At 35.4% G+C, this 12,025-nt stretch overlaps 1 protein-coding gene across 3 annotated transcripts in view; it reads left to right on the plus strand.

Moving 5' to 3' along the window:
* The window catches only part of PCLO (piccolo presynaptic cytomatrix protein), a 358,200-nt gene that overhangs the window by 282,138 nt on the left and 64,037 nt on the right, over positions 1-12,025 (plus strand). For all 3 annotated transcript variants that reach the window (XM_062631954.1, XM_062631955.1, XM_062631956.1), the window contains 3 exons: positions 1,022-1,048; positions 4,703-4,796; positions 11,194-11,265. In XM_062631954.1, the coding sequence (XP_062487938.1) occupies positions 1,022-1,048; positions 4,703-4,796; positions 11,194-11,265 (193 nt within the window). The remainder of the gene's footprint in view (positions 1-1,021; positions 1,049-4,702; positions 4,797-11,193; positions 11,266-12,025) is intronic.

The following is a 12,025-nucleotide window of genomic DNA, read 5'->3' on the forward strand; positions in this document are numbered from 1 at the left end:
TAATTACAAATATTTCATTAGTGTTTCCTTTCAAATATATGTTTCTGAATCAGCAATATTATAACTCTTTTTTGTGCCCTGAAGTTGCAGAATGTCGTACGTATGCATAAGTATGTATGATTATAATAATCTTGTTGATTTCAGTGACACAGTAGATGTACTGGGTAAACTAAGTTGATGGATCAGATTTCAGATTGCAAAGACAAATTCCTGCAAACTTTTCTGCCTGTGTGAACATAATTATCCTTAAAGACACTTAGGCTAGGACCATGCAACTAAAACTGCATTTCTCTTCTATTCAAAGTAACAAGAAAGTAGATACTCAAGTCACAGTACAGCATTTTGGCATATGGACAAGCACCACTAGAAGTGCATGAATGGAACAATTAAAGGCATGTGTATGCTTTTGTAGATATAATTCCAGCTATACGGCATTCAATATTGTTCAATAGCACTGGGCCTAAATCGATTACTGAATATAATGCGAACAGGTCCTAAGACTTGAGGGGCTTTTTAATGCATTTAGGAGTCTTGTGAAATATTTATCAAATCAATCTTACTGGGAATTCTGACAAGTAAATTTGCTAATCTAGAAGTAAGACTTGAAACTAGAGAGGTGTTCACCCTGCAGAGGTCTAAGCCAGGTCTGAATATAAGTTTAAACTTGCTGCCAAGTTATGAAGAATTTGGATTTTTGTTTTGTTTGGTTTCATTGTTTTAAAACATGGCACTGTTATGGTTTTGCATGTAGATTGGGGCTTTAGGGAATAGTGGAAATGAAGAGCTGCTCAGAAGTGCCCAACTTCTTTTTTTATGAAAGCAGAAACCTAAATTGCTACTGAATACCTTTTATCTGTAGTTCAGTCCATGCTAGACTTCTTATTCTTACTAATGCCTCTATTTTCTTTGATTCTGATACCAGGAACTACCCATGATTTACATGTTCTCTTTAATCTCTGTTCTCATTGTCTCTCACACTGCTTCCTCTGTGTTCCTAACTCTGTAAATGCTGGGTATGCAGACAAGTCATGGTTGTCCAAAATGCAAGGTAGAGTGTACTATGCTCCAATTTTATTCTTTTATTTTTGTATGCATGCATTATACAATAAGCCTGTGCACTGAACTATAGATTTCTATTGAATTCTAGTGGCATGCAATTGCAGCATTGGTTTTGCTGTTCATTCTGTAATGAACAAGTCAGGAGGAACTAGAAACAAGTCATTAATGCTCCTTGATGCAGTAATATTCTAGGGCCAAACTCTGATGACAAACAATCTTTCTTTCAAATTCTAAAAGAATTTAATTCAGAGATATCTAAAAATTCATTCTCACTGAAAGCTGTAAAATAATTAGCTGTGAACTTGTATCAAGATTTTGAAAGATGTTACTACCAAGATAAACAGGCACAGTTCCGAAAATTGAATATTTTTCTCTATATACCTTGCACAGTGTATAGACATTAAATCCAGGTATAATTCTATCTAATTGCCCACCTGGCTTTAAAGCTGCTTTAACGCATAAATGGTTATTTATGGTAAGCAAAGTTGAATTTTTAGTTATTGACACTACTAATGCTTTGTTTATCCAGGAATTGGAAACATAAAGCAAAATTTCATTCTCAATATATGCTAATATCACCCCAGGCTAAATACATAAGAATAGTAATTTAACCTAAGCTGTATATTTAAAAGTAGAAACCTGAGTAAACGAGTCAGTAGATTAATTTTGATAAACAGATCTTCTCTATCGTGTCTGTTTCTTCATAAAACAAATTATTTAATGAAAGTGTTTAAATGCCACACTTTATATTGTTACTCTATTATACATTTTTAATTGTACTTTCACTTGCAACATGTATTAATAAACTATAAATAAGGAAGAATAGAGAAATGATAAAGAAAAGAGTAATGCAGTTTGGATCTTTTCACTCAGCATGCTCTGTGAATTTCAAATGCAAATTATTTCATACATTCCATACCAGGTATTGACTGGTTTAATGACTACATTTTATGAAAGCATGTCCGTCTGTTAATCACAAATTTGGGTTGAAAGTGCATCAGTGGTATGAACTTAATGTATTTCCCAGTTCCTTCCCTTTGGAGAGTTAGAAACCTTCAGCTGCCATCCAGCTCAACCTGCATCAGCACCTCCTTAGGAGTGGTCAAGGTCTCCTGGTTCTCTCTGCAACAGATCCTGACCATAGGTTAACATGAATGTGGGCTAATGCCACCCTTGCCAGTTTAGATCCAGATATTTTATAGAACTCACTGGAAATACTTCAGAATTACAGTGTTAACAACACATTTACCTTTTGTCACTGCCAGCTCTGAAACCCAACACTGCATGCATCACCTTCTCACCTATTTCTGAAAAGAATCAGAAACTTTGAAAAGGTGATGAAGTTATAATAATGCAAAAGGAAATCCATGAAAGGAAAGGGAATGTCCTGGTGTTGTTTTCTTGGATGAATGCACAAAGGATCCTTTCCTGTTTTCTTCAAAGATGAAAGTTTATCAGTTACTTAAAAACAGTAGATCATATATTTAGAGAGGCCTGATCTTTGTAATAGTGTCCTGGCTTAGTTAAGGTAAGAATTGAGTTGCTCAGAGTGTACGAGGAGTTTGGATAAGTTACTATTTCATTAATAGTTGATTACAGTAGATGTTCATTTCATGAGTACTGTGAGTCAAGTAAGAGAGACAGATGCTGCCAGTCCAGCTGTCACTTGCTCATGTCCTATGTCTCCATATGGGTCAGTCAAATCTCATTAATGCTTTGAATGATGGGGATACTTGTCTCAGAGCAGAGTGGGAGAAGAAGGGAAAAGTGGGAAAAGTGCATTACTGAATAGGATTTGCCATCAAAATTTAGTTTCTAAAAGGATTCATATTTTGTATTTCAGCCTTCCTTCCAAGATATGCAAAGTAATAACTTTTTGAGAGTTTCTTTTTCATATGCCCTTGGTCCCCCTAGCTTTTAATTCATCCTTTTCTTACTGACACACAATATAAAAAAACGAATCTCCCTTTTTTACTTTTTCCTTCAATAATACACCATTGTATGCCATGGCTGACAGAACAGATTGAACTGTAGAGATTTGCTGCTTTCTTCTCATAAGCAGCAGTAGACAGATACTTTGTTTCATGAGTCCCAATGCCTTTCACATTTTTCAAGAAACTGGAAGACAGTGGATGGCATGTTTTGTGAGAAAATAAGTGGAAATGCATAGAATGACTATAGCAAAATGTAAGAGCAAAAATAGCTGCAAGTCCCTTTCATTAAAGGGTATTATTCTCATAGACAGGTTGGATATGGTCATCCCTTTTTGGAGAATAAGGCCACTAGACACTCCAGAGTAATTGGATGGCAGCACTGCACAGTTGAATTGAGTCTGTAGGGTGAAACTGCTGGTTCTGACTACCCAACATTGATATATATGTGTCAGTAAAAATATGTGTCTTTCACATAACCTTAATTCAGGTCTGCTCAAATCTGGTACCATGCATGGTACACCACTAGTGAATGAGTCCCTGGAGTGCATCTTCTATGTTAATCTCATATGAGACGAATGTAGTATATTAGCTGTGAGACCATGTCACAGTATGAACCAAAACACAGTTCAATCAAAAGTCAGAAGTAAGAATCAGAAGAACAGTACACCACCAAAAATTAATGTAGGAGATCCATAAAAGAGGGCAGTTAATGGTCATTCTGCGCTATTTGGCCTTAGTGCTGGTGAACAGTCCTGGGCGCATTTAATTTATTAATAGGTATAGCACATGGGTTTTTTAACCTGTGGTGGTTTTGAACAAAAGAGAGGGCAGATATCTCGCAGACTGGCAAAAAGAGTTTCTTTACCTTGTTTTTTTAAAGTATTAAAAGCTTCTGATGTTCTCTTACCCAGCTCTTTTAAGGTGTCCATTAAAATTTATGCTAAAGTAAAACTGGAATGGAAGCAAATCTGACATCAAAGCTTAGATGAATCTATATTCTGTTAAAGGTTAGTGTATTGCTTCCTCCATACTTAGGAAATGCAAAGTACCATAGAAAGCACTACCAATTCTTTTTAAACAGATTACGCAGCCAAACTTTTTATTCTTGGCTATTGATAAAAACAATCATGAGCTTGACGCACTTCTGTGTTTGTTTCCAGTACAGTTAGAGATATATACAGAAACAGGATCAATAAGAAATTCGTGTTTCTATCATTAACAGGATATTAGTTGCCCTCTGGTATTCATTAAACATTCTTGTGAGATGGAGCTCCTGTAATTAGAGACTGCGACCTATAAAGATAATGGATTCACGCTACTTTTGAAGCACTAATAGAAGAATGGTCTTGGAAAAGAAATCAATGCATTATCACTTCAATTTATAATCAAACCCCAACATCTACAATGCGAGAACAAAGCATATGTGTGTGTGCTGACTGATGCTTTATACTGAAACAGTTGTAGGCCAAGCTAGCCACCTAAAGAGACAGAAGATGTTTTAAAAGACCATGTTGGGAAAAACTATTAAATAAAGCCCCCAAAACCCAAAGGCTGTCACTGTCCTTTTGCAACCCTGAGTTGCTGCTGAAAGGGAGATGCAATTCTTTTCTTTTTTTTTTTTTTTTTTGTAGGTGCTTTTTTTGTTGCATTAGAACTGAAAGAAACACAAGATCGCTAATGTAATGTTTCCTTCCTTTGTTCAAATTCAGTGCCGAGTACAAGCGGAGAACTAAGTACATACAGAAAAGCTTGAATCCTGAGTGGAATCAAACAGTCATTTACAAAAATATCTCCATGGAGCAGGTGCGTCGCTGGTAGTACTGTTCAGTGCAATTTGCTTCTTTATTATTTGCATGATGTGCAGTGCTTACTGTGAAGAGAGTGGAGATGCTGGCAATTCTGTGAACCCTTGTAAAATCTTGTCAGATTCAGGAGAAATGTGGAACTATTCCCTTGGCTCTGATAGAGCTTACTATATCAATACTCTTTTTTTCTGCTCTCTGCTCATAAAAATGGTAAGTTATGTGATTACACTCATAGTCATGTCATAAGTACGGATGTGGCAACTTAAAAAATTATAGTGGAATACATGGAGGGAATAAATTAAGCCATAAGTTTCTGAAGTGGATTCAGAAATCGCTGCCACTTTTCATTCCAAAAGCCATGCAAGCTCACACAAAACACAGGTCCTACCATTTTCTTATTCAAAAATATTTGTAAAGTGTAGAGATTCAGATTTAGGAGGGATTTACATCAATGGGCTCGAAATATGAATCACCTGAAAAAAGAAAAAAAAAAAAAAAAGATATTTAATTTCCTTGCTATAGAAAGATTTAACTCAGATCTGGGAAAGAAGTTTTTCTTTGTTGGTGGCTTCCTAACTATGAACTACAGGGTTTACTGGGACAATACGAAGAAATTGAGTCTTCTTTTTCTCCATCTCCTCTTTTAAAGGGACTTTTTGCTATTTGAAGAAGGCGTAATGGACAAAATTATGATCAGTCCATCTGTTTAAATTATGAAGTATATTTTATAGATTAATAGATCTGTATGCAGTGCTAAAGCTTTTTTATTCTCTTAGTGTTTTTTCTTGATAATTTCAACTTCATTTTTCAAGGCCTTTTAATCTTTCAGTACTTCTTTAAAAAGCCCAGAATGACCAGACTTTTTAATGAATAGATTTCCCAATGTTTTTAATATGCTTCTCCAACATAACACCAAGACCTAAAGATTGTCTTTCTAATTTAAAATTTCATTATTCATTCTTCTTGTTCTTTAAGAGGAACATAGATTAAGATACTAATTTTGGAGCATGGAGCAAAATCCTTCCCACAGAGGACTTGCATGGTTGCTAATGCTACCTACACCTCTGAACTTAACAGGCAGTAGCTCAGATTTACTTCAAAGGTGCCCTGTTGTATGTAGAGGCTATGGGTTGCTGGGCTTTGCATGCTGTTTCATGTAGGCTTGCAGTAATGGTAGCCCTAGGTTTTCTGAGTTTTGTGAAAAGTTTTGATGTCTTAACACTATTTCCAAACTGAGCTTTCCATTTAAGAAAGGGTCTTTATTTGCTTAATTTGTTTTCAGATTCTGCTGTGACATTTCACAGAGCTGTACTTAAGAGTACTTGGATGTTGAACATTCAATAGCTGTTTGATAATTTTAAATTGGATGGAGATCTTAGTATAAGATTTCTTGGACAGAGATTTTAATGCCAGAAAATCTCCTAATACTTTGGATGTCAGTTTTTGGATGCTTATTTGATGAAATTTGCCTTCAGGTCACATGCAGAATTCCTTGAACTTTTGCTATTTGCAAATCTCTTCCCTTTCCCTTCATCTGAGACTGTTACTCAGCGCTTATGATTATAAGCGTGTTAGCTTCACCTGAGCATCACATATGTTGTATATTTTGTCCTCATGTCACATTAAAGTGTGTGGAGAGGACAGTATTTCCTTCCACACTTTCCCATGCCCTGTATCTAGTCCTACGATACTTAGTAAAGTAAAGCACATTTCTAAATCACCAAATGATACCTTGCTGATGGCAAGTACCCTCTACAGTTTGAAGAACTATCATTATGCAACAGGATAACATTTGCACTCATAACCCTCATGAATGGGTATTTAAAAATAGGAATTTAAAGAGAAGTACAGGACAACTGTGATAGACTGAGAATGAGTGTTATGGTCACCAAACAAGCAAAACTGCAGAGTTATACAGAGTTAGCAGTGTAAATTAATGAACTTTTATACATATTATTTCTTCAAAGAAGCATTTCTTTTTCCTCCATCAAAGCCTGAGTTGCTTACTGACAGCAAATAAGTATTATTAAATATTTCCTAATAGAATCTTTTTAATATCACTGTCTAGACTTTAGCTGGTTGTGCAATTTTTCATTTTCCTTTTCTCTTTCACACCCTAGCTGGTATTAAAGTGAAAATAATTATGGGAAATAGATCACTTTTTGAAATGAAACAGACTTTTTCAAGGTCAGAATGATTAGTTTTATCATATAGCAAATTCTGCTTTGGCAGTTGGAGAAAAAAATAAAACTGTGACTATTTAGTAATTTCAGGTTTCTGTTAAATAATAAAGTGAAGATAATCACAATTTGAGAGGAAGACCAAGTACACACATTGCAAATATTATATAATAACTGCTAACTCCTGTCAAATACCCTCTCAAAGCATGAAAGAAAGCATTAGAATGATTTAAGGAGAAGATGGTGAGAGATGAAAGTTTAATTGCTGGTCAGGCTGTTGGCATAATGTATGACGACAGTGTAAGGTGTGGCTTTGTTTATCTTAACTCCTTACTTGTCACAAAGCAAGAAAAATTATTTCCTTAAATGATAGATATAATTCATTAAAGCAAATAGCTTTTGCTATAGCTCATGTCCTTTAATTCATGGTAATACATTCAGAAAGAGTAATATTTTCAAAATCCTTGAGTGATGTAGGAGCCTATGTCTTATTTCCAAAAATAAGAAAAACTTTCTTATGAATCAGTAAGGTATGTAAATCTTGCTTAATATCTTCGACAAGAGAAAAAAGGTTTCTAAATGATCTAGCAATAGTCTTTTTGTCCTTTCACTTACTGAAGAATAGGAATAGAGAGAGGAGTACAATAAAATGTTAAACATGAATGTAAACACAAGTAGGTATAATGCATGATCTAATACAACACATTCATTTCTACTCATCAAATATCTTGACTAGGACTGCAATCTTTCATATTATTTCTGAAGTAATTATAGGAATTTACTTTCAGTGTAGGAGAAAACTAAACTGCATTAAAATTATTTCTTTCCTCATGCAAATTTGTGTATGAGGTTTTCAAGGAATATGTATTAAATATTTCAAGTAATGCATATTTGGTTACATAGACCCTCATAATTTTTAAAAACACCCTGTGATGTCCAGATGTTTGAAACAAGAAACAGACACTTCGTACATGTGGTGTTAGTGATGTCTTCTGTAAGAGAAAATATTATTCACATTGACTGTTTCTTCATATTCCTTCATTTTTCTTTAAATTATGGTTGTCCACAGAAGCCAAAAGATAACTGGAGTTCACATGCAGTAATATGCTTTTAGGTGGGCTTTTATTATTTAATTTGAATTTATATTTTAGTTTTAGTTTTTCCACAGAAGCCTGAAATTAGTTGCAATACTTTTTTCAGAATATGCCAGAAACTCAGATGAGGCTTGCAACGTATGCACTGCTTTCTTTCCTTTAGGGACACTTTCTCATTTTCCTGTTGACACATTTCCCTCTTGCAGAAACCCGTGGTCAGATGGATAGTGGGTTTCTGAAACACATTTAAATATTGCTGTTGGTTAAATTCCTGATGGGGATGTGAACTTCTGGCTTCATGACCTGAACCTGTATGATGTAAGGCAGAAAACCCTACTTTGCTGTGATGGTGTAATGACTGCTTTTAAAATCACTAGCCATTGAGTCTCCTGTGCCTTCAGTAGCAGTACATAAATATATTTTCATAAAAGCAAATTTTCTTCCCCTTTGAAACTCATTTCATGCACTCTGCCTAATAAAGCTCTTTTGATGGTTCTTCATTGTCATAATATTTTATAAAAGCTTTATTAAACTAACAAGCTTAAAATAGTTCAAAGAAATACAGAGTACTGCAAGTTTTCAGCACAATTTTATTATCATAATGATACAAAGAAGCTGGCAAAGTAGGGTTGCAGTTACTTGTAAATTTCTCTATTTTTCCTCTTTCCACCAAAAATCCTTCAAACCTTAGCTTTGGTGGTTTTTCTTTCCTTTCCTGGATCAGCACATTGTTCTCTCTGTCCTTGAACAGTCATCACTTGAAACAAGAAGACATGTCCAAAACAACCATAATTAAGACAATATTTTTCTGAAATTACTTGTGCTATATTATTTGTAATACTTTTCTGAAATTATTTATGCTATATTATTCCCCTTTTTTAAAGGGTAAAAATACATATAATTTGTATAGCATCTACCAGGAAATTATATCACCTAGGAAGCAAAAAGTAGTCTAGATCAGTGGCTGATCAATTCATTTTTTGAGCTTATTTTTCCAGTTTATTTTTCATGTTGCAGTTTTGGTACTGTCTTGGAAAAGTAAAGACAAGGAATTTTATTCAGTCAAGGAAATATTCTATAGAGGATGCTCCAAAGAGACTCCTTTTGATCAACTTTTTCCTTAATTTTTGCAGGATTATTTTAAAAGTATATTTAAGAAGAATGGTGCCTAATTATGTACGGATAAAGCAGAAAGAGTAAAGAATTGCTCTCAATTTTACTTTTTTTAATCTTAGATTTCAAATTATGTTGTCTTCTTAAAGAGTACATTGTTAATGCTAAACATAGTACAATTCCCCTTTGTGTGGGGTTGCCAGGATATGCTGATTTAAACTTGTTTTTCAAAGGCACTGGCTTTACATAGTTGCTCATTTTTCTAAAGGTAGCTGGAAGCAGAAGATATTCCAAATACAGAATAATGAGATGAAATTATAATTTAAAGGCAATTTAAAGGTATTAAGAACTGTCTGAATCTGTTGCATTAAACCAAGGGGCATTGGAGGTAAATGGCAAAAAGCGCTTTTCTTGAAAGTACATATAATATGTACACTAAATGGTGTAGTTTAGACTTTGAACAATGACTCGATCCCTAGTCATCCCTATGTCCTAAGTAGCCAATTAATAGTTAAAGCAATGAGTGACACATTGCTTCTGTTAGGATGATGACATAAATTATCAGATAAAATTGCTGCTTCTGACCTCTATTTTTACACTCATAGGATCACAGAATGGTTTGGATTGGAAAAGACCTTAAAGATCATGCAGTTCCAACCCCCCCTCCCCCCCACCATGGGCAGAGACACATTCTGCTAGACCAGGTTATTCAAAGCCCCATTCAACCTGGCCTTCAATGCTTCCAGGGATGGGACATCTACAACTTCTCTGGGCAACCTGTGCCAATGCCTCATCATCCTTATCGTGAAGAATTTTTTCCTAATGTCTAACCTAAATCTCCCCTCTGTCAGTTTAAAGCCCTTGTCCTGTCACTACATGCCCTTAGAAAAGGTCCTTCTCCAGAATCCTTGTAAGCCCCTTCAGGCACTAGAAGCTGCTCTAAGGCCACCCCAGAGCCTTCTCCAGGCAGAACAAGCTCAGCCCTCTCAGCCCATCTTCATCGAAAAGGTGCTCCAGCCCTCTGATCATCTTTGTGGCCTCCTCTGGACTCAAGTAGGTCCACATCCCTCTTGTTTTGTGGCCACACGGCTGAATGCAGTACTCCAGTATGTGAAATAAGTCCCGTTTTCTGCCATAATGCTTGGAAGGTTCCAACAAATTCTTCACTTACAATTTCTCAGCCCACTTCACAGACATCCCATACTCCCAAGACTTTGTCCTTCTGTCTTTCAAGCCACATGAGTTTATTACTTCTTTTCCCACCACCTGCTAACCTTTTGCCCCATCAGATGACGTTAGTAATCAATCCTCTCCCCATCTGTCCGCACAGAACCCTGGAATAACATTCAGGTCAATCTTTCCAATAAGGTAAACTTCTTTGGTCAACAGCTTTTCCTTCTTGCACTGTCTTGTATAAAAAGACTTGTTTCTTACTATAGCCTTTAAGAAGAGTGCTTGACACAGTTTGATGTCTGCAGATGATAGTGGGTTTTGATGACTATCATTAATACCTAACAGTACAACTTACCCTGAAAAGACTCTTGTCAGAGTCCCATTGACTACACTGAATTCTGGGGATATAAAAGCCTGGTCTTCACAGATGAGATTGTGCAAGCAGGCTGCTTTAAATAATACATTTGAAATTCACACTCAAATGCACTTTAAGTGAATGTCTGAATTCAGAGAAGTCAGACCTGACAATGAGAAAGGCTGAAAATACAAAATGGGGCTTTAAAAATCAGTTTGGCTTTTGTAGGGGACACACATTCTGTCGAAAACAGCTTACAGAAATTCTTAAAGCAGGGCCAAGCACAAGCCCATTTGTCTTGATAACAAAGAATAGCCCAAGTTATTTTTCTGAGATCAAGGTTGATGGGAGGACAGAAGCTTTATAGCTGTCACTATGAAAAAGGATACAAGGAGGAGGTAATGAATAGAAACCACCATAAAGACTTGATCTGAAGTTTATGATGGCAATGGGTTAATCATCCTTTGGCTTAATTTACAGCTGAAAAAGAAAACACTGGAAGTGACTGTCTGGGATTATGATAGATTCTCCTCGAATGACTTCCTTGGTGAAGTAAGTAACTTATTGCCTCCTCTCTAACCCTGACGAGTTAGAAAGCTGATTAATTACATGCTATGGTATTTGGAGACTGTATGTGGTACATACGTTAAGTGAAACATTTTTTACATCACACTTTTACTGCTGACTTCATAACAAATTATCATGATTTCTTTCATTCACACATGAAAGATGCCATTATCCCAATAAACTGTGGACAAGTTCATTTAGGCCTCAGCAAAATGTAGCTTCACTAAATATAAATATATTTTTTTTGAGCCTGAGAAAGTAACAGCCTTTACAGTGACTGAATGGGGAATTCTTATTATGACTGATAAGCTGTTTGCCTTGATTTTAACATAACATGGAAAAGCTAAGGAAGAGTCAGTCTTTGTAAAAGATTAAAGAATTACATTTTGCCATCACACCATAATTTAGCATATGCACAAGCATCTGCAACTATGAGTAATTTGATCTTACTGATAAAGGTCTCATTTTTAACTCTACAAAATAGTAATATCATTAGCAAAGTATGACTGAACGCAAAATCTTGACATAAATAATAAATGAGATGAGTGATTGTGGGAAGAATGCTCTCTCTTGAAAGCAAATGTGGGAAGAATGCTCTCTCTTGAAAGCAAATAAACAAACATATGCACATATAATACTGAATTACCAGCAATAACTATGATGTCAAAAAAGTAGTTAAAATGTTATCACAGAAGAGGATTATAATTAGAAACAAGCCCAGGAAAACTGGTCACTCAGAGAGTAT

Source organism: Pezoporus occidentalis, unplaced genomic scaffold, assembly GCF_034315485.1.
Source record: "Pezoporus occidentalis ecotype Australia unplaced genomic scaffold, CSIRO_AGI_Poc_V1 ctg38, whole genome shotgun sequence".
NCBI classification, from domain to species: domain Eukaryota; kingdom Metazoa; phylum Chordata; class Aves; order Psittaciformes; family Psittacidae; genus Pezoporus; species Pezoporus occidentalis.